Source organism: Coregonus lavaretus (assembly GCF_964263955.1).
Source record: "Coregonus lavaretus genome assembly, chromosome: 30".
NCBI lineage: Eukaryota > Metazoa > Chordata > Actinopteri > Salmoniformes > Salmonidae > Coregonus > Coregonus lavaretus.
In genome coordinates, this window is record NC_140017.1 from 16,625,802 (window position 1) to 16,648,955 (window position 23,154).

The 23,154-nt window shown below is 45.7% G+C and overlaps 1 protein-coding gene across 1 annotated transcript in view; it reads left to right on the top strand.

Annotated features, from left to right (window-relative positions):
* LOC311105763 (multiple epidermal growth factor-like domains protein 6) overlaps window positions 1–23,154 on the top strand; it is a gene marked incomplete at its 3' end in the record, with an annotated part of 110,716 nt that overhangs the window by 59,402 nt on the left and 28,160 nt on the right. Inside the window, exon 23 of the mRNA XM_084147970.1 lies at window positions 422–550. Coding sequence (XP_084004096.1) covers window positions 422–550 — 129 coding nt within the window. The remainder of the gene's footprint in view (window positions 1–421; window positions 551–23,154) is intronic.

A 23,154-nucleotide genomic window follows, 5' to 3' on the forward strand; every position in this document is an offset into this window, starting at 1 on the left:
CAATGTACCCAGAGGAGGACGGAAACTAGCTGTCCTCCGGCTACACCATGGTGCTACCCTACAGAGTGCTGTTGAGGCAACTGTAGACCTTCTTTGCAAAATAGTGTGTTTTAATCAAATATTTGGTGACGTGATTATATTTAGTATAGTTTTATCTAAAAAGGATAACTTTTTTAGAAATCCTCCCCTTCCTCCTCTGAGGAGCCTCCACTGGCCTACTTTTGGCCAGCTAATAGCCTAACCATCAATCAATCAAAATTATGGACTAAATGTTAAAATCCTGTTGCTGCAGGATTATTTTGCTGTGACAATATTTTTGCTGTGGCAAAACACATGTCCTTACAGCAGCAAATGTGTATATATTTTGGCTAGTAGTATCTCTGTCTGATGTTGTCCATGTGTCTCTCCCCTGTTCCCCCAGAGTGTGTGGAGGGCAGCTATGGTTTGAGCTGTGCCCTGGATTGTCTGTGTCAGCACGGGGCTCTATGTGACCATGTGAGTGGAGCCTGCACCTGCTCCTCTGGATGGGCCGGAACCTTCTGTGAGAAAAGTAAGACTTGTGAAAAAAGTGTACTACATTTAAGCACCAATTACTAATACGGGGCCCCATTCTCTATGGGCAACCTTTTATTTTACATCCTGGTATTTACCTAATAATAGCATATTCATTACATTTTAGTTTCTTTGAGATTCATTGAGACAAGTGTAGGTTTGTACACTTGAATTATTTGAGGTAAGTACCAGAAACTAACCATTGTCACCAAATACTTAGGTAACCTAAGGGTTAAGAGTGTTGGGCCAGTAACCGAAAGGTCGTCAGTAACCACATTTTATCTCTAAAATAAAATTACCTTGCAATATTTTTCTAACAAAATCATGTCTGTCTTTTCACTAGCCCATGTCATGGTAAGATGAAAAATATAATAGCTCTATCTCAAGATGCATTTTTAATTAAAGTCGATTCACCAACATTACTGAACAGTTAAATATCGCATTTTGTAATGAAACCCTTCATTTATAGGGCGGCAGGTAGCATAACGATTAAGAGTGTTGGGCCAGTAATCGAAAGGTTGCTAGTTAAAATCCCCTTAGCCGACTAGGTGGAAAAATCTGTCAATGTACCCTTGAGCAAGGCACTTAACCCTAATTGCTCCTGTAAGTCACTCTGGATAAGCGTGTCTGTTAAATAAAGCGGAACCCCTCTCTTATGGTCTCTCCAATTGGTCTAGTAAGAAAAGGTCTAGTAGAGAAACCACTCAGAATTCACAAACCACCACCCAGTTCTGTGACTAGTGTAACAATATACAGCTATATAACAGATCTCTACATGGAGGAGAGATTGACAATTAATCTGGTGTCAAGTTGTCCGAGGCGCTTTGATTAAATATGTGTAAGTTATAAACTTCTGTTGTGGGACTATTGTATTGGTCCCTCATAGATCGGTCTAGCTTAGGCTATTCTAGCTGTTATAGGTACTCTTTAATGATTAAGGTTTGACTGGGTTTTTTGAGATCATCATACTCAGTGTTGTAAAGTACTTAAGTAAAAATACTTTAAAGTACTACTTAAGTAGTTTTTTGGGGTATCTGTACTTTCAAATCAAATCAAATGTTATTTGCCACATGCGCCGAATACAACAGGTGTAGACATTACAGTGAAATTCTTACTTACAAGCCCTTAACCAACAATGCATTTTTATTATTTTTTTATTTTAAAAAAAAGTGTTAAGTAAAAAAAATTTAAGCAAATAACTAAAGAGCAGCAGTAAAATAAAATAACAGTAGGGAGGCTATATACAGGGGGTAACAGTGCAGAGTCAATGTGCGGGGGCACCGGCTAGTCGAGGTAATTGAGGTAATATGTACATGTGGGTAGAGTTAAAGTGACTATGCATAAATAATAGACAGAGTAGCAACAGCGTAAAAGAGTGGGGTGGGGGTGGAGGGGCAGTGCAAATAGTCCGGATAACAATGAATAGCTGTTAAGGAGTCTTATGGCTTGGGGGTAGAAGCTGTTGAGAAGCCTTTTGGACCTAGACTTGGCGCTCCGGTACCGCTTGCCGTGCGGTAGCGGAGAGAACAGTCTATGACTAGGGTGGCTGGAGTCTTTGACAATTTTGAGGGCCTTCTTCTGACACCGCCTGGTATAGAGGTCCTGGATGGCAGGAAGCTTGGCCCCAGTGATGTACTGGACAATACGCACTACCCTCTGTGGTCGGAGGCCAAGCAGTTGCCATACCAGGCGGTGATGCAACCAGTCAGGATGCTCTCAATGGTGCAGCTGTATAACTTTTTGAGGATCTGAGGACCCATGCCAAATCTTTTCAGTCTCCTGAGGGGGAATAGGCTTTGTCGTGCCCTCTTCACGACTGTCTTGGTGTGTTTGGACCATGATAGTTTGTTGGTGATGGGGACACCAAGGAACTTGAAGCTCTTAACCTGTTCCAATACAGCCCCGTCAATGAGAATGGGGGCGTGCTCATTCATCTTTTTTTTCTGTAGTCCACAATCATCTCCTTTGTCTTTACTTTACTATTTATATTTTTGATTACTTGTACTTTTACTTCACTACATTCCTAAACAAAATTATGTACTTTTTACTCCATACATTTTCCCTGACACCCAAAAGTACTCGTTACATTTAAATGCTTAGCAGGACAGGAAAATGGTCCAATTCACGCACCTATCAAGAGAACATCCCTGGTCATCCCTACTGCCTCTGATCTGGAGGACTCACTACACACAAATGCGTCGTTTGTAAATGATGTCTGAGTGTTGGAGTGTGCCCCTGGCTATCCATCAATAAAAAAAAAATTAAAAAATTGTGCCGTCTGGTTTGTGAAGACATCCAAACTATGAAATAACACATATGGAATCATGTAGTAACCAAAAAAGTGTTAAACAAATCAAAATATATTTTATATTTGAGATTCTTCAAATAGCCACCCTTTGCCTTGATGACAGCTTTGCACACTCTTGGCATTCTCTCAACCAGCTTCATGAGGTAGTCACCTGGAATGCTTTTCAATTAACAGGTGTGCCTTCTTATAAGTTGATTTGTCGAATTTCTTTCCTTCTTAATACGTTTGAGCCAATCAGTTGTGTTGTGACAAGGTAGGGGGGGTATACAGAAGATAGCCCTATTTGGTAAAAGACCAAGTCCATATTAAGGCAAGAACAGCTCAAATAAGCAACGAGAAACAACAGTCCATCATTACTTTAAGACATGAAGGTCAGTCAATACGGAACATTTCAAGAACTTTGAAAGTTTCTTCAAGTGCAGTCGCAAAAACCATCAAGCGCTATGATGAAACTGGCTCTCATGAGGACCACCACAGGAATGGAAGACCCAGAGTTACCAATGCTGCAGAGGATACATTTACATTTACATCATTTAGCAGACGCCCTTATCCAGAGCGACTTACAAATTGGTGCATTCAACTTATGATAGCCAGTGGGACAACCACTTTTTTTTTTTTTTTGGGGGGGGGGGGGGGGGGGGGGGGGGTATTCAGGTATTCCTTAAAGAGGTAGGGTTTCAAGTGTCTCCGGAAGGTGGTCAGTGACTCTGCTGTCCTGGCGTCGTGGGGGAGCTTGTTCCACCATTGGGGTGCCAGAGCAGCGAATAGCTTTGACTGGTCTGAGCGGGAACTGTGCTTCCGTAGAGGTAGGGGAGCTAGCAGGCCAGAGGTGGATGAACGTAGTGCCCTCGTTTCGGTGTAGGGTCTGATCAGAGCCTGAAGGTAAGGAGGTTCTGTTCCCCTCACAGCTCCGTAGGCAAGCACCATGGTCTTGTAGTAGATGCGAGCCTCAATTGGAAGCCAGTGGGGTGTGCGGAGGAGCGGGGTGACATGAGAGAACTTGGGAAGGTTGAACACCAGACGGGCTGCAGCGTTCTGGATAAGTTGTAGGGGTTTAATGGCACAGGCAGGGAGCCCAGCCAACAGCGAGTTGCAGTAATCCAGACGGGAGATGACAAGTGCCTGGATTAGGACCTGTGCCGCTTTCTGTGTAAGGTAGGGTTGTACTCTGCGAATGTTGTAGAGCATGAACCTGCATGATCGGGTCACCGCTTTGATGTTAACGGAGAACGACAGGGTGTTGTCCAGGGTCACGCCAAGGTTCTTTGCACTCTGGGAGGAGGACACAATGGAGTTGTCAACCGTGATGGTGAGATCATGGAGCGGGCAGTCCTTCCCCGGGAGGAAGAGCAGCTCCGTCTTGCCGAGGTTCAGCTTGAGGTGGTGATCTGACATCCACACTGATATGTCTGCCAGACATGCAGAGATGCGATTCGCCACCTGGTTATCAGAAGGGGGAAAGGAAAAAAGTAATTGTGTGTCGTCTGCGTAGCAATGATAGGAGAGACCATGTGAGGATATGACAGAGCCAAGTGACTTGGTGTATAGAGAGAATAGGAGAGGGCCTAGAACTGAGCCCTGGGGGACACCAGTGGTGAGAGCACGTCAGGTAGGACGCAATCGAAGAGTGAGCAGCGCCGGAGATGCCCAACTCGGAGAGGGTGGAGAGGAGGATCTGATGGTTCACAGTATCAAAGGCAGGATAGGTCTAGAAGGATAAGAGCAGAGGAGAGAGAGTTAGCTTTAGCAGTGCGGAGAGCCTCCGTGACACAGAGAAGAGCAGTCTCAGTTGAATGACCAGTCTTGAAACCTGACTGGTTTGGATCAAGAAGGTCATTCTGAGAGAGATAGCAGGAGAGTTGGCTAGAGACGGCACGCTCAAGAGTTTTGGAGAGAAAAGAAAGAAGGGATACTGGTCTGTAGTTGTTGACATCAGAGGGATCGAGTGTAGGTTTTTTGAGGAGGGGTGCAACTCTCGCTCTCTTGAAGACGGAAGGGACATGGCCAGCGGTCAAGGATGAGTTGATGAGTGAGGTGAGGTAAGGGAGAAGGTCTCCGGAAATGGTCTGGAGAAGAGAGGAGGGGATAGGGTCAAGCGGGCAGGTTGTTGGGTGGCCGGCCATCACAAGTCGCAAGATTTCATCTGGAGAGAGAGGGGAGAAAGAAGTCAAAGCATAGGGTAGGGCAGTGTGAGCAGTACCAGCAGTGTCATTTGACTTAATACACGAGGATCGGATGTCGTCAACCTTCTTTTCAAAATGTTTGACAAAGTCATCCACAGAGAGGGAGGAGGGGGGGGGGGAGGATTCAGCAGGGAGGAGAAGGTGGCAAAGAGCTTCCTAGGGTTAGAGGCAGAGGCTTGAAATTCAGAGTGGTAGAAAGTGGCTTTAGCAGCGGAAACAGAGGGAGAGAATGTAGAGAGGAGTGAGTGAAAAGATGACAGGTCCGCAGGGAGTCTAGTTTTTCTCCATTTCCGCTCGGCTGCCCGGAGCCCTCTTCTATGAGCTCGCAATGAGTAGTCAAGCCACGGAGCAGGAGGGGAGGACCGAGCCGGCCGGGAGGATAGAGGACATAGAGAGTCAAAAGATGCAGAAAGGGAGGAGAGGAGGGTTGAGGAGGCAGAATCAGGAGATCGGAAGGAGAAGGATTTAGCAGAGGGAAGAGATGATAGGATGGAAGAGGAGAGAGTAGCGGGAGAGAGAGAGCGAAGGTTGCGACGGCACATTACCATCTGAGTAGGGGCTGAGTGAGTAGTGTTGGAGGAGAGCGAGAGAGAAAAGGATACAAAGTAGTGGTCGGAGACTTGGAGGGGAGTTGCAGTGAGATTAGTAGAAGAACAGCATCTAGTATAGATGAGGTCAAGTGTATTGCCTGCCTTGTGAGTAGGGGGGGACGGTGAGAGGGTGAGGTCAAAAGAGGAAAGGAGTGGAAAGAAGGAGGCAGAGAGAAATGAGTCAAAGGCAGACGTAGGGAGGTTAAAGTCACCCAGAACTGTGAGGGGTGAGCCATCCTCAGGAAAGGAACGTATCAAGGCGTCAAGCTCATTGATGAACTCTCCAAGGGAACCTGGAGGGCGATAAATGACAAGGATGTTAAGCTTGAATGGGCTAGTGACTGTGACAGCATGGAATTCAAATGAGGAGAAATGAGACAGATGGGTCAGGGGAAAAAGAGAGAATGTCCACTTGGGAGAGATGAGGATTCCTGTGCCACCGCCGTGCTGACCAGAGGCTCTCGGGGTATGCGAGAACACATGGTCAGACAAGGAAAAAGCAGTCGGAGTAGCAGTGTTTTCTGTGGTAATCCATGTTTCCGTCAGCGCCAAGAAGTCGAGGGACTGGAGGGTAGCATAGGCTGAGATGAACTCTGCCTTGTTGGCCGCAGAACGGCAGTTCTAGAGGCTGCCGGAGACCTGGAACTCCACGTGGGTCGTGCGCGCAGGGACCACCAGATTAGAGTGGCAGCAGCCACGCAGTGTGAAGCGTTTGTATGGCCTGTGCAGAGAGGAGAGAACAGGGATAGACATACACATAGTTGACAGGCTACAGAAAAAGGCTACAATAATGCAAAGGAGATCGGAATGAAATGAACTAAACATCTGGGAAAGCGAGAGTGCGGGGCCTCCCTCACTTACGTGTCACTGAAACACTCAAATATAACTCTCCCAACTTCCACTTTAGAAATTATAATTGTTGTGAACTACAGCGGTTCAATGTTTTCTAGGAATAGACTCTAACTTAGTTTATTCAGCTAGCTAACTTGGTACAGTATTCTTCTGTGAAAACCGTCCAGGGCACCGAATCCTATGACGCCATAGCCAACTAGCATGCCAGACTCCAATAACACGGTTTAGCACCAATACTCGGTTACAACATACCACCAGTGTTTTAACACGCCAAACAGATAATTCGTGTCCGTAACGTTGTGTAAAGTTTTGGGTTAGTTTTGACAGTTTGAGTGAGTACGTCGTCAACTTATTCAGCCAGTTAGTTAGCTAGAATAGTTAGCATACTAGCTAGTCATTGCACTCTGCCAACGAACCAACCCCTCCTCCCACGGCACGAACCACACAGAGAGAGCCAAGCTAACTTTAACTAGTCACACATGTCCTGAATTTCCTTGAACGACTCTGGTTACCAGTATGTAAAAACAAAACAAAAATACATTTAGGTTATAACTTACCCTTAGTAGCTACTGTTAGCCAGTGTAGTGCAAAGCTAGCCTCTGAATCGATTCAGCCAGTTCGCGTCTGTCCCAACGGAGAGAAAGCGTCTCCAAATATTACAGCTAGGTCGTTCCAGCTATTGTTTAGTTAGCTATCCAGGTAGCAACAAGCTAGCTACATTTCGAGTACAGTAGCTACTAACTACCTAACGTTAACGCTTCCGATAATGAGGTTAGAAAAACAGCTGAATGGTAGATAGCTAGCTGGCATAATTACAGGTACTCTTAAGCGTGAAATAACATTGGAAACAACTATCCACAGTTGCTAATAGTTACCAGTAGCTACCCGCTAGCTAGCTAGCTTTATTGGTCCAGGTAGTGGGTTAGCTAGCCTCGTGCTTCACCGGGCTCAGTCGAATACAATACTTACCTACAATAATTACCTACAATAACCTAAAATAACTACCTAGATAAACTACCTACAATACGTAACTACAATCTAAATACATGGTTTAAGCTTTACTCGACACCCTATAAGAAGCCAAGCTTACCTCCCACTAGAGAAACACTGTCCCTCCTCACGTCCTCAAGTTCATTAGAGTTACCAGCCTCAGAAATTGCAGCCCAAATAAATGCTTCACAGAGTTCAAGTCACAGACACATCTCAACATCAACTGTTCAGAGGGGACTGTGGGAATCAGGCCTTCATGGTCGAATTGCTGCAAAGAAACCACTAGTAAAGGACACCAATAAGAAGAAGAGACCTGCTTGGGCCAAGAAACACAAGCAATGGACATTAGATTTTTGGTTCCAACCGCCGTGTCTTTGTGAGACGCGGTGTGGGTGAACGGATGATCTCCGCATGTGTAGTTCCCACCGTAAAGCATGGAGGAGGAGGTGTTATGGTCCTTTGCTGGTGACACTGTCTGTGATATATTTAGAATTCAAGGCACACTTAACCAGCATGGCTACCACAGCATTCTGCAGCGATACGCCATCCTATCTGGTTTGGGCTTAGTGGGACTGTCACGCCCTGGCTCTGGGGACTCTTAAATGTTGAGCCAGGGTGTGGACTTGTTATGTTTAGTTTTCTATGGGTTTTGTTCTAGATCGTTTATTTCTATGTTGGCCAGGGTGGTTCCCAATCAGAGACAGCTGTAGCTCGTTGTCTCTGATTGGGGACCATACTTAGGCAGCCTGTGTTCACTTGTTCCGTATAGGTTTGTTGTATGTAACCTCAGGACTTCACGTATTGTTTGTTGTTTTGTTCGTGTTGTGTTCAGTACAAATAAAATGTACGCTTACCACGCTGCGCCTTGGTCCGTGTCTTCATGTAACGATCGTGACAGAAGATCCCACCAAGAGAGGACCAAGCAGCGTGCCAAACAGGAGAAGTTGGCGATGTCCCAGGTGGGCGAATGGTGGTCTTGGGAGGACATATTAGCGGGCAGAGGGCCATGGGCAAAAATAAATGCCCAGGCAGGAGAGGAGAAACGGCGCCAACCGTGCCGACGACGGACACGCGAGAGGCAACCCCAAGTAATTTTTTTGGGGGGGCACACGGCGTGGACGACGGGGATGCTGGAGGCAGCTACAGGGCGCATCGGCGATCTAGGAGAGGAGGCCACCAGGTTTGGGGGGCTGGAAGGGTGGTTGGCGGAGCCTAGAGGTAGAGCAGAGCCAACTCCCCGTACTCAGGCTAGGCAGCGTGAGACTGGGCAGGTTCCGAGTTATGCGGAGCCACGTACTGTGCCGCGAGTGTTCCGGCACAGTCCTGTACGTCCTGTGCTAGCACCACGCACGTGTTGTGCTAAGGTGGGCATGCAGCCAGGACGGAGTGTGCCGGCTCAACGCTCGTGGCTTCCAGTACCCCTCCTCGGTCCCGGATATCCTGCTCCAGTGCCACGTGCTGTAGTGCCAGTACGAGTGCACAGCCCTGTACGTCCTGTGCTGATGCCTCACACAGGTTGTGTGGAAATAGGCATTCAGCCAGGACGGGTTGTGTCAGCTCTCCGCTCCAGACCTCCAGTCCGTCTCCACAGTCCAGCCCGGCCTGTTCCTGTCTCTCGCACCAAACCAGTGGTGCGCGTCGCCAGCCCGGTCCAGCCTGTTCCTGTCCCTCGCACCAAGCCTGTGGTGCGCTTCGCCAGCCCGGTCCGGCCTGTTCCTGTCCCTCGCACCAAACCAGTGGTGCGCGTCGCCAGCCCGGTCCGGCCTGTTCCTGTCCCTCGCACCAAGCCAGTGGTGCGCGTCGTCAGCCCGGTCCGGCCTGTTCCTGTCCCTCGCACCAAGCCTGTGGTGCGCGTCGTCAGCCCGGTCCGGCCCGTTCCTGTTCCCCGCACCAGGCCAGTGGTGCACGTCGTCAGCCCGGTCCGGCCCGTTCCTGCTCCCCGCACCAGGCCAGTGGTGCGCGTCGTCAGCCCGGTCCGGCCCGTTCCTGCTCCCCGCACCAAGCCAGTGGTGCGCGTCGTCAGCCCGGTCCGGCCCGTTCCTGCTCCCCGCACCAAGCCAGTGGTGCGCGTCGTCAGTCCGGCACGGTCCGTGCCTGTTCCACCGGTGCCTGGTCCGGCACCGGTCAGCTGCTCCACTCCGGAGCCAGAGCAATCCGCTCCACCGGTGTCCAGTCCAGCTCCGGCCAGCGGGGCCAGACCAGACCAGGGGCGCTACGGGGGGGGTAGAGGGAGAGTGGTGGTCACGCCCGGAGCCGGATCCGCCTCCGAGGCGGAATGCCCACCCGGCCCCTCCCCTGTTGTGTTTGGTTGGCGCGGTCGCAGTCCGCGCCTTTGGGGGGGGGGGGGGGGGGGGGGTACTGTCACGCCCTGGCTCTGGGGACTCTTAAATGTTGAGCCAGGGTATAGACTTGTTATGTTTAGTTTTCTATGGGTTTTGTTCTAGATCGTTTATTTCTATGTTGGCCAGGGTGGTTCCCAATCAGAGACAGCTGTAGCTCGTTGTCTCTGATTGGGGACCATACTTAGGCAGCCTGTGTTCACTTGTTTATTGTGGGATCTTGTTCCGTATAGGTTTGTTGTATGTAACCTCAGGACTTCACGTATCGTTTGTTGTTTTGTTCGTGTTGTGTTCAGTACAAATAAAATGTACGCTTACCACGCTGCGCCTTGGTCCGTGTCTTCATGTAACGATCGTGACAGGGACCATCATTTGTTTTTCAACAGGACAATGGCTATTTTACCAAGAAGGAGAGTCACTTTAACTCTACCCACATGTACATATTACCTCAATTACCTCAACTAACCTGTGCCCCCGCACATTGACTCTGTACCGGTACCCCCTGTGTATAGCTTCCCTACAGTTATTTTATTTTACTGCTGCTCTTTAATTATTTTTTACTTATCTATTTTTTACTTAATACTTTTTTTCTTAAAACTGCATTGTTGGTTAAGGGCTTGTAAGTAAGCAGTTCACTGTAAGGTCTACTACACCTGTTGTTTTCGGCACATGTGGCAAATCAAATTTGATTTGATTTGATGGAGTGCTGCATCAGATGACCTGGCCTCCACAATCTGCCAACCTCAATCCAATTGAGATGGTTTGGGATGAGTCGGACGGCAGAGTGAAGAAAAAGCAGCCAACAAGTGCTCAGCATATGTGGGAACTCCTTCTTGACTGTTGGAAAAGCATTCCAGGTGAAGCTGGTTGAGAGAATGCCAAGAGTGTGCAAAGCTGTCATCAAGGCAAAGGGTGGCTATTTGAAGAATGTCAAATATAAAATATATGTTGATTTGTTTAACACTTTTTTGCTTACTACATGACTCCATATGTGTTATTTCATAGTTTTGATGTCTTCACTATTATTCTACAATGTAGAAAATAGTACAAATAAAGAAAATCCCTTGAATGAGTAGGTGTGTCCAAAATGTTGACTGGTACTGTACTTAAGTATATTTAAAACCAAATACTTTTAGACTTTTACTCAAGTAGTATTTTACTTGGTGACTTTCACTTTTACTTGAGTCATTTTCTATTAAGGTATATTTACTTTTACTCAAGTACAGTTGGATACTTTTTCCACCACTGATCATACCCCTTCTCTAGAATCTGTTTAGCCACTCACTGCGGTTTAGTTTAAACTACCAAGGCAATTTTTCCAATGAAAAGTCCTATGTTAGACTCTGGAGGGCGCTGGTGGATGTCTCATGGTCCCTGTGCAGATTCTCACACACATAATCCAGTTACAGTAAAACAAGACCAACTATATGTACATATCCCAGAGTAGCTGGTCTCAAGTTTGACTAGCTAATTGATTTGATTTTGATTGGGCTTTGACTGAAACGGTCTAATGTACATTTGTGGTGTAAGATAATTTACCAGTACTGTAAAATATAGCCTGCTTCCTGCGTGAATCACAGTCATGTCACATTATATCATAAGATACATTAACACACACCCTTCTGACCTGCAGGATTTACAATTCCTAGCCATAACAAGCCAATGGTTTCCAACATAGACATCATAGACATCAGCCTCAATGGAATGACAATGACAATGGAAACTCAAATATATATATTTCTCTCTCTCTCTCTCTCTCTCTCTCTCTCTCTCTCTCTCTCTCTCTCTCTCTCTCTCTCTCTCTCTCTCTCTCTCTCTCTCTCTCTCTCTCTCTCTCTCTCTCTCTCTCTCTCTCTCTCTCTCTCTCTCTCTCTCTCTCTGTCTCCCACTGTTCTGTTTTTCAAGTTTTTCCCCTCTTTAAATAAGGTGTCTAGTTTCCCCATATTGTACAAGGGCCTCTTCCTTTAAGGGCAGTCAGGAAGTGATTTCTACTAGTCAGCGAGGGCCAGAATTTCCCCTTCCATGTCTGTTTGTCTGTCTGGCTGTGTGGTCTCCTGCCTTGGTTTATAGGCTGACTAGGCTGACAGGACACAGCGCTTTAACACACAGTCAGGGATCTGGAAATAATCCTCATTACTTCCTTAAAAGGGCAATCAGGGATTGGTACATCAATATTTGGACTTTCGAATGAATGACATATAGCCATTGATTCTTAAAGAATATAACGTATAAATGCCTCATGAGCTTAGTTCAACTCTCGTACCCCTGTCAATATGAGTTTGTTTTACTCCATTGTTTGTAAAACCACATATCAAAACATGGTTAAAACTATCATTTTGATCTATGGATGACCAGTCCTTACATCCATGAATTTGCGAGTGGTTACATTTTTCCAGCCCCATCCCTCAGCTTTTTACCAAAATAAGTGGTGGGGCCAGTTTGTTGTTTTTCAAAGCCCGGATTGCCCCTTTAAATAGCTAATTAAATTGGCGATGTAGCTAGCAGCACACTGGTGGCTGGTGGAGTGTGAGGACTCCCAGTACTGACTATAAACAGAGGCACAGCAGACAATTTAAGCCTTCCATCCACAGTTGAAATAGCAGCCCAGCCCAGGCTAATCTCAACTGACACTTCACTCTGGGATTAAGTGGAAACCAAGCGCTCTCTTCTTGTGGAAAGAAGGATTGACATTGGCGTTTGGTAACCTCAAACCAGGCATCCCAATATCTATCTACGTATTTTAAATGTGTATGTAGAATGACAAAGCAAATAAATATGTACAGCAGCCTAGAGGTAACCAACACGCTGAGTGTGCTGCCAAACTGCAGCAACAAGTGGCAAAAGTAGGGTGAGCATTGGGAACGCTCTGGGTGGCAAGCTCTTTCCTGGTCCATCATGCTCTGTGCTCACTCACTTTGAGCGGGCCGAATCCGATGTAAGGGATGGATCAACATTTATAGAATGGGTACCTGGAGGAAAATGGGGGAGGGTTATGCTTTTTCAATTTCAGTCAAGGGGAATGTTTAGTATTTTTTAAATCTAGTCCATAGGAGGGTCATGTAATTTGTAATTGATGAAATTTCAATATTTCTCATTGTTTTAGAATTAGTTGGTTATTAGGCTATAAATCGTCCCTCATCTCTGATTCTCTGCTGGGCGCACAATATCAAGCCTATAGGCTATTTAGTGTGGTCTCAATCAAATGATCCATAGCCTATAGGCTACAGTGCCTTGCAAAATTATTCATCCCCCTTGGCGTTTTTTCTATTTTGTTGCATTACAACCTGTAATTTAAATGGATTTTTATTTGGATTTCATGTAATGGACATACACAAAATAGTCCAAATTGGTGAAGTAAAGATAACCCTGAAGGAGCTGCAAAGCTCCACAGCGGAGATTGGAGTATCTGTCCATAGGACCACTTTAAGCCGTATGCTCCACAGAGCTGGGTTTTACAGAAGAGTGGCCAGAAAAAAAGCCATTACTTAAAGAAAAAAATAAGCAAGCACGTTTGGTGTTCGCCAAAAGGCATGTGGGAGACTCCCCAAACATATGGAAGAAGGTACTCTGGTCAGATGAGACTGAAATTGAACTTTTTGGCCATCAAGGAAAACTCTATGTCTGGTGCAAACCCAACACCTCTCATCACCCCGAGAACACCATCCCAACAGTGAAGCATGGTGGTGGCAGCATCATGCTGTGGGGATGTTTTTCATCGGCAGGGACTGGGAAACTGGTCAGAATTGAAGGAATGATGGATGGCGCTAAATACAGGGAAATCCTTGAGGGAAACCTGTTTCAGTCTTCCAGAGATTTCAGACTGGGACGGAGGTTCACCTTCAAGCAGGACAATGACCCTAAGCATACTGCTAAAGCAACACTTGAGTGGTTTAAGAGGAAACATTTAAATGTCTTGGAATGGCCTAGTCAAAGCCCAGACCTCAATCCAATTGAGAATCTGTGGTATGACTTAAAGATTGCTGTACACCAGCGGAACCCATCCAACTTGAAGGAGCTGGAGCAGTTTTGCCTTGAAAAATCCCAGTGGTTAGATGTGCCAAGCTTATAGAGACATACCCCAAGAGACTTGCAGCTGTAATTGCAGCAAAATGTGTCTCTACAAAGTATTGACTTTGGGGGGGTGAATAGTTATGCACGCTCAAGTTTTCTGTTTTTCTGTCTTATTTCTTGTTTGTTTCACAATAAAAAATAGTTTGCATCTTCAAAGTGGTAGGCATGTTGTGTAAATCAAATGATACAAACCCCCAAAACATCTATTTTAATTCCAGGTTTTAAGGTAACAAAATAGGAAAAATGCCAAGGGGGGTGAAGACTTTCGCAAGGCACTGTAAATCCTATGAAGTCCATGCTCGGAGAAGCACAGAGCAAAGTTATATTTAAAAGAAAATGTACTTCCTTCCTGAGTCTTTTGCGCTGCTGGGATGGTGTAAATAAAATTAGGCTGCATTACACATTACAATGGATATTCCAACAATGAGCCCCGGCCTGCTCTGCTCATGCTGATCCAAACTTTTTTTTGTGCTGCCTAACCAACATTCTTCTGGAGGGGGGGCTATTCCAGAAAATGCTATATTATCCTATAGCATATGTTCTGTTCAGTTTTAGAAGGACCGGAGGACCGGATGTCAACTTTGATAGCTTGCAACTACTATAATTGATTTTAATATAAACAATATGTTTCTTGCCCTTGATGTATTTATCAGAGTTATTGACCTCACAATAAGCCAGATTCAAGTAACTTACATTGTGGTGCTGAAACTTGAAGCAGCAACCATGGCACAATCAATCGGAAATTGACAGCTCATGGTGCTGAAAGTAGGTACATTCGAGTAAGCATAATTAATTTCAACCATTATTTTAATTAAACTTTACTAACAACAAGAGGGCTTTGTGTTGGAGCCTATGTCTTCCTATTTAAGAAATAAGAGGTAGGCCTACCTGTTTGACAGACGAAATTAGGCTATAGGCTGCTATATCCATAGATTTGTCTGCCAATTCCTCCACCCACCATGCACTCTTTAAATAGCCTACCTCTGTGTCAGTGAAGGGCTGTTAAGTTAAGTTAGTATTGAGGGGGTATGAGAGAGGTATGAGAGGGTATGCCATAGGACTTCCTTTTTTTAAAGAAAATAGCAAAAAGCACAGGCCTACCTATTGTTAGCTTAAGAATTTGAAGAAATAAAACAGATCTGATTATATAATGTAATCTATAACAGGACTTTGGTCCACAATGCTAGAAACGAGCTGTAAAATACCCGGCAAAGAGGTGACTCAGATGCATATTGGGATATCATTGTTTAGTTTCTTTGACATTCAGAAGCTGAGCTACAACCTTCTATAGCCGAGGAGACAAAGAATGAACTTTGCTTGACGTAGGGTATTTAATTATCTTAAACAAAAAAACTCAGACATGATTATGCTCCAAGAGACCCACCTGCTGGAAAAGGATGCTCCTAAGGTAGGAGCCGGATGGGTGGGCAGTGCTTACCAAAATGATGCTCCTAGGGTGGGAGACAGATGGGTGGGCAGTGCTTACCAAAAGGATGCTCCTAGGGTGGGAGACAGATGGGTGAGAAGTGCTTACCAAAAGGATGCTCCTAGGGTGGGAGACAGATGGGTGGGCAGTGCTTACCAAAAGGATGCTCCTAGGGTGGGAGACAGATGGGTGGGCAGTGCTTACCATAATACATTCAACCAAAAAATGAGGTGTCTCTATTCTATCTTCAAAAAGTATACATGTTCAAGTGCAAAAAGTGTTTAAGGACAAAGAGGGGCGAATCTTGATTTCACTTGTAAAGATTTCAGGACAAAACATAATATTGGGAAATATTTATGCTCCAAATGAGTAGGACCCAGACTACTTCCTTCAACTTAACAAAATAATACTGGATTTCGGTGATTTTCCTCTGGTACTAAGGGGGGATTACAAATCAGGTCCCTGATGCTTTTGTAGATAAATCCAAAACTGGTCTAATCAGGACCTCAAAAACTCAAGAAGCAATTAAAACACTGTGTAAAGATGCTGGTCTTTATGATATATGAAGATTGATCAATCCAACTGCTCGTGATTACACATTATTTTCAAATAGGCACAATGTTTATTCACGCATTGACTACTTTCTGATCTCACACTCTCTCATAGATAAAGTGGGTGCTTGCAGTGTGGGCACGATAGCTATGACAGATCATGCTCCCATTGATCTGACTGTTGGAATAGGAGAAGAAGATAACAATTTAAAGGTTGGTGAATGAACACCAGCCTTTTACAGGACAAGGCGTTTGTGAATTCCTTAAAACACATATTATGATATTCTTTGAAACTAACAACAATAGTGCAAAACAGGTACGTCTGGGAAGCTTTTAAAGCTTACATACGTGGAGTAATGATACAACGATCAGCTACTATTAAGAAACTAGATAAACAGAAAATTGAGAAACTTGAAACAGAGCTCAAAATGCTGGAGAGGGAATATTTGTCCAATCCTAACAACATTTCTCTGGTAAATCAGACAAAAACCAAATACGAGCTGAAAACTTTATTCAGTAAAAAAGCTGAATATTCACTGTACAGGCGGAAGCAGAGATGGTACGAATCAGGTAAAAAGGCAGGAAAACTGTTGGCCAGTCAATTGAAATCTAAATCTAGAGAAACAGATCGGCAAGTATGTGGAATCAGAAATAAGACAGGCAAGCTGATTACCAATCATAAAGAAATAAACAATATATTTTGAGACTTCTATCAGGAACTTTATACTTCAGACGGTCCTTTAGATATGCAGAAAACAGAGACATTCTTTCAGAATTTGAACCTTCCTAAACTAACAGAGGAAGACAGGAATTGGCTCAACCGCCCTATTGCTTTGGAGGAATTGACCGAAACTATAAGACAAGCACCCAGGGTAAAACTCCAGGGTTGGATGGGATAGCCAGTGATTTCTATAAAAGGTTTGCAGAGCTGTGTAATGAATACTCGGACAGAGTGGTAAGATCCAATCGCAGAATAGCGATGCTTTATTAGAGGACAGACAAGGGAATAGCTTAATCGTGGTCGGGCGGGCTGTGGTCAAAACCGGGCCAGGCATAGACAGGCAGAGGTACCAAGGGAGCGGGCTTAGTCGTAGTCGAGGGCACAGGCACAGGATCAGAGAACGGTAATCACTGGGGTAGACAAGCAGAGGATTAAGCAATACGGGGAGTCAAACAACAAGGCACAGGTCGGATACACGGGTAATCAAAAACAACAAACTCTCTCTCTCTCTCTCGGAACAAAACGCTTAGCAAGTCACAATGGAACAATACCTTGCACCGACTGAACTTCTGAGCACACCTTAAATCCTACACTAATTACTGACAGGTGTGCTCAGAACTCAGGTGAACCAGATCGAGTCTGATGACTCCCCCTCTCTGTAGATCGGGGAAGTGTCAGACTCTGTCTAGACCCAGCCAACCCCCGATCCCTTACAGTATCCCCCTCCCCAGGGCCGGCTCCTGACGGCCTTCTACCTCTACCGGGTGGTCTTCCTCTGGGTCGGGGTCCTGGATGATCTGGGTGTTCAGCGTGGAAAGCGGCCTTGAGAGCGGGATCCAGTATGTCCTTAGCAGGGACCCATGACCGTTCCTCAGGTCCATATCCCTCCCAGTCCACGAGATATTCGATGCCCCCTCGTCTCCGTCTTGACTCCAGTGAGTATGGCCCCAAGGAAGGAAATCGTAGTGACATGGAATTCACTCTTTTCTGCCTTCACGAACAGAGAATGTTGTAGGAGCCGATCCAGCACCTGTCGTACATGGGACACATGTTCACTCAGAGAGTTAGAATAGATTAGGATGTCATCAATGTACACGATAACAAAGCGATCAATCATGTCCCTGAAAATGTCATTCATGAACGCCTGGAATACTGAGGGCGCGTTGGTAAGTCCATAGGGCATGACACAATATTCGTAGTGTCCTCGATGTGTGATGAAGGCGGTCTTCCATTCATCCCCTTCTCTAATACGCACCAGATTGTACGCACTCCTGAGGTCCAGTTTACTGTACATGGAGGCCTATCCCACCTGTTCGAGGGCTGCTGGAATCAAAGGAAGGGGGTAACGATTTTTGATGGTAATATCGTTCAACCCTCGATAGTCTATACAAGGACGCAGTCCGCCATCCTTTTTCTTCACGAAGAAAAAACTGGATGCGGCGGGAGACGTAGATGGGCGAATGGCCCCTTGCTGTAGCGCCTCATCAATATACTGGCTCATTGATTCTCGTTCCGGCTGTGACAATGGGTAGATTCTTCCACGAGGAGGTGTAGCCCCGGATAGCAGATCAATCCCGCAGTCCCAGGCCCGATGAGGTGGTAACACGGTGGCCCTCTCCTTGGAGAACACCTGCGCGTAATCCTGGTATTCTGTAGGGACAACAGTAGACACCGCACCCTGCGCATCCTCCACAGTAGACATTTTGCACGGTAAATTGAGGCATTCTGCCCTACATACCTCACTCCAAGCCGTGATATCGCCAGATTTCCAGGAGATGACCGGATCATGGGTGACGAGCCAGGGGTGGCCGAGAACTAGCGGCTCCCGTGGAGCGGAGATGACGAAAAAAATGATGTTCTCATGGTGTATGGAGCCCACTTGTAATTTGATTACCTCTGTACGGTGCGTAATGAACCCAGTGCCCATGGGCTCACCGTCTAGCGCGTTGACTCGCAGGGGAGGTTGAATTGGGATAAGTTGAACTCCCAACTCCTCAGCAAGACCCATATCCAGAAAGCTGGCAGCCGCTCCGGAATCAATAAGTCCTTCCAACCTGCGCACTTTCTCTCCGACAGATAAGGTCACTGGCACATACATTTGTTTTGATGTAATGTTCAAAACTTGAGTCTCACTCACCGGTTTGGCAGTTCCGAGGCGATATCCTGGGGTACGGTTTGGTCGTACCGGACATAGACGAACGAAATGACCCGACTGACCACAATACAGGCATAGTCCGTCTTGCCGACGTTGTTGTCTCACCGAACCTTGTAGAGGTGACCGTCCCAGTTGCATAGGTTCCTCCTCATATTCCTTAGGACCAGTGATCGAGGGCTCACGGACTGTGGATACCTTGTGTTGCACTATCAGATTATCAATAGAGATGGCTATTTTGATAAAATCATGTAGCGCAGTGATATCTCCTCGACAAGCCAACTCAGTCTGTACGTCTTTGCGCAGCCCTCTTCGGAAAACGGTGAGCAAAGCAGTCTCGCTCCATCCGCTACCGGCTGCTATAGTACGGAACTCCAAAGCGTAGTCGGCTACTGTGCGACGGCCCTGCTGAAGTTCGCATAGTTGGTCTCCCACACTACGCCCAGATACTGGGTGGTCGAACACCTCTTGGAACAGTCTCTTGAACTGAACTTCCGCATTCAACTCGGGGACCTCAGCTGCCCAAAGCGCAGTAGCCCAATCCAGTGCTCTTCCCGTTAGCAGAGAAATCATGAAATCCACCCTGCTACGGTCATCGGAAAACATAGTACGATTATACGACATATACAGGGACGTCTGGAGTAGAAACCCCTGACATTTGCCAGGTTCCCCGTCGTACCTTGTCGGTAGAGAAATCGGAGGTGCAGGACGAGGACTGACCGTGCTCGGGGTGGTGCCTTCAGCCGCACCAGCGTTGAGTAGCTGCAGGAGTTCATCCATCCGTTTCTCCTGTATCTCCCATCGCCTCTGTAATTTCGCTGGATCCATGGTAAGGGCGAGGTATTCTGTAATGAATACTCGGACAGAGTGGTAAGATCCAATCGCAGAATGGCGATGCTTTATTAGAGGACAGACAAGGGAATAGCTTAATCGTGGTCGGGCGGGCTGTGGTCAAAACCGGGCCAGGCATAGACAGGCAGAGGTACCAAGGGAGTGGGCTTAGTCGTAGTCGAGGGCACAGGCACAGGATCAGAGAACGGTAATCACTGGGGTAGACAAGCAGAGGATTAAGCAATACGGGGAGTCAAACAACAAGGCACAGGTCGGATACACAGGTAATCAAAAACAACAAACTCTCTCTCGCTCTCTCTCGGAACAAAACGCTTAGCAAGTCACAATGGAACAATACCTTGCACCGACTGAACTTCTGAGCACACCTTAAATCCTACACTAATTACTGACAGGTGTGCTCAGAACTCAGGTGAACCAGATCGAGTCTGATGACTCCCCCTCTCTGTAGATCGGGGAAGTGTCAGACTCTGTCTAGACCCAGCCAACCCCCGATCCCTTACAAGCTGCTTAGCCCATAAATATTGAAAACATTTATCACATCGATTGACACAGGTGAGCTCCCACCTTCTATGAGGGATGCAGTAATCACCCTAATCCTCAAAAAGGGAAAGGATCCCCATGAGTGTGGGAGCTACCGTCCAATTTCTTTGATAACTTGTGATGGAAAATTGTTTACAAAACATCTGGCTATGAGGGTAAATCAAATCATTAAGAACATCATAAATCCAGACCAGGTGGGATTTGTAAAGGCTGAACTTCATCTGATAATCTTAGATGCCTATTGCATGTTATCTGGAAGGAAAAAGATTTGGATACTTCAGTGGCAGCCTTATCCCTAGATGCAGAGAAAGCCTTTGATAGGGTGGGCTGGGACTACCAGCATTATACAATAAATACAATTGGATTTGGACAGGGCTTTCAGAATATTATTAAACGTATGTACAATGACCACAAATCCATAGTAGTCACTAACTGACTACGATCATCTCCATTTTCAGTAGGACGAGGCACGAGACAAGGTGACTGTCTCTCGCCTCTCCTATTTATTATAGCATTAGAACCATTAGCCAAAGCCATTAGGCTGCATCAGTCAATCAAAGGGGTTAATATGGGAGGTAGGGAGAATAAACTACTGCTTTATGTAGATGACATATTACTAGTAATGTCAGACCCCCAACTCTTCATACCTCCTTTACTGGACCTTGTAAATGCATTCTCAGAGATATCGGGCTATGAAGTAAACTGTACCAAATCTGAAGTAATGCCCCTATCAAAACATTGTCTGAGAAATGACTTCTTCAACTGGAGGTTTCAATGGGTCCCTAAAAACTTGAGGTACCTGGGGATCGCTTTAAATCCTGGTCTAGAGAACATTTCTGAAAACCTTGACCCACTATTGAAAAAAATTCTACTCCAGTGTAAGAGCTTGGATAAGCTACAAATCTCATTATGGGGTAGGATACAGGTTATAAAGATGGTCATAGCTCCTAAACTGAATTACATCATCAGCATGTTACCACTATCCATACCTGTCTATACTTTTAAATCCATAGACAAAATTATTACTGAGTTTATTTGGGCCGGTAAAAGGGCCAGGATGAAACTAGCAAGATTACAGGCAAAGACTGAGAAGGGAGGATTAAAGCTCCCTAACATGCAATTATATCAATAAGTCTTTGTAGCTGCCCAAATAGGCTCTCTTTATTGAGAACTCAACTAGGCCAATTTGGGTGGACATGGAAGAGGAACTTAATGCCCCATTCGGAGCATCAGATTATTTGAGTCAACAAAAATTGGGACTGCAGAATCCAATAATGTCCCATACTAAAAATATATGGAGCCAGATTCATAAGAGAGAGAAATCTTCACCTTTCTTGACAAGCTCTGCTTCGTTATGGAACAACCCTAAATTGAAAATCGGGGGACACATGGTTTTCTGGAAAGATTGGTATAGACAGGGGATAAAGAACATTGGTTGTCTGTATCAAGAAAACACTTTTACCTCTTTTGAAGAACTAAGTTCCAAGAATAATTTACAGAAACAAGGCTGTTGGAGGTATCTCCAGTATGTTTAAGGTAGGACAGAATAACTGCTTTCCGGGTGCACTGTATATTAATGTCTGTCAAATTATTGTTTAATGCCAAATGTTATTCAATTGCATTGTTGTTATATTGTGAAAGGAAACAATAAAAACTAGAATGACAACAAAAAAAATGTGACATTTCACTGGTAAACGTGAATCATATATTCAATAAGCTGCGTCTGTCGGTACAAACCTTGATTGAGAAATTATGACATCATTGAAAAAGAAATGTGCGCTCCAGCACCTAAAAAAAATAGCACTACACCACTGCACAGCACCACAGACACACAGATGGATCCATGGCAGCGTCTTCCCTGCTCAGGCTGTAATGAGACAGTATAGCCAGTGTCCAGCTGGCTAACTTTATTGTAGAACCACCACATAGGCAGATTATAGTGGCAGTGTGGGAAAAAGTAGCCTGATCCCCCAGATCTATTTGTACTGTCTTGGCTACTCCTATGCTTTGGTCATGTTTGGCGTGACAATGTCCATAGGAGTTGGCAAGACAGCAGAAACAGATCTGGGACCAGACTAAGAGAAAAGGCACAGCCAGGCCAAAAGTCTGACTCTGTCCTCATGTATTTCCCAATAGAAGGCCAGGTACAGTAGTACTACTGTATGCACAGTAAATGAGAGGGGCTATTTGGCATAGGGTCAATTGGAACAAGAGATATGTTCAGAATGGGCAGAGGCCAGTGCCCAAACCAGTGCCAGCCTTCCCCACACACCACCAGGGCTGAAAGGAGGTGTGTCCTACTGCATCTGTTAATCAATCAGAAACACAGTCAAGCAGGCACAGCTTTTCTCTAAACTAAGACATAAATGATGCTGTGCCTGAGTTGTAGTAACTGCTCTTACATTTACATTTACATCATTTAGCAGACGCTCTTATCCAGAGCGACTTACAAATTGGTTAACATACAAACTTATAGTAAGTGTTGTCATTAGGGCTATTGCTCTATGATCTTGCACTTTTCGGTGACAAATTGAGCAATCAACGAGAATCACTGAGTAAACACTGGCATTCCTGCCTGTTTCATGGTTTAGTCGAGCGTATAGGCTATGTTTACAGCACATTGGGAAAGCCCCCTTAATATCCCTCCACAGTTACATAATGTTTTTCCATAACAGCACTGGTGGACCTGTTCTGGGCCATAGACAATGTGTTTACTAAACTCCCTGGTTGTCTACTGACTCCACAGACAGTTTCAACTGTCAGCTCTTCAACTGTCAGCCCCCCCCCCCCCCCTCTCTCTCTCTTCTCTCTCTCTCTATGAATGGAAAACAGACCTGGGCCACTGGCATTACTGAACACCAGCAGTGGTATCAGGAGTGTGTGTGTGTGTGTGTGTGTGTGCGCGCAAGTGTCTATATAAATGTCTATGCACAATCTACAGTATGTGTGTGTGTGTGTGTGTGCGCGCGCGCAGTAACCTGGCTTTGTTTTGGGCTGGGTTCCTAGACCCTGACGACAGGCCTGTGG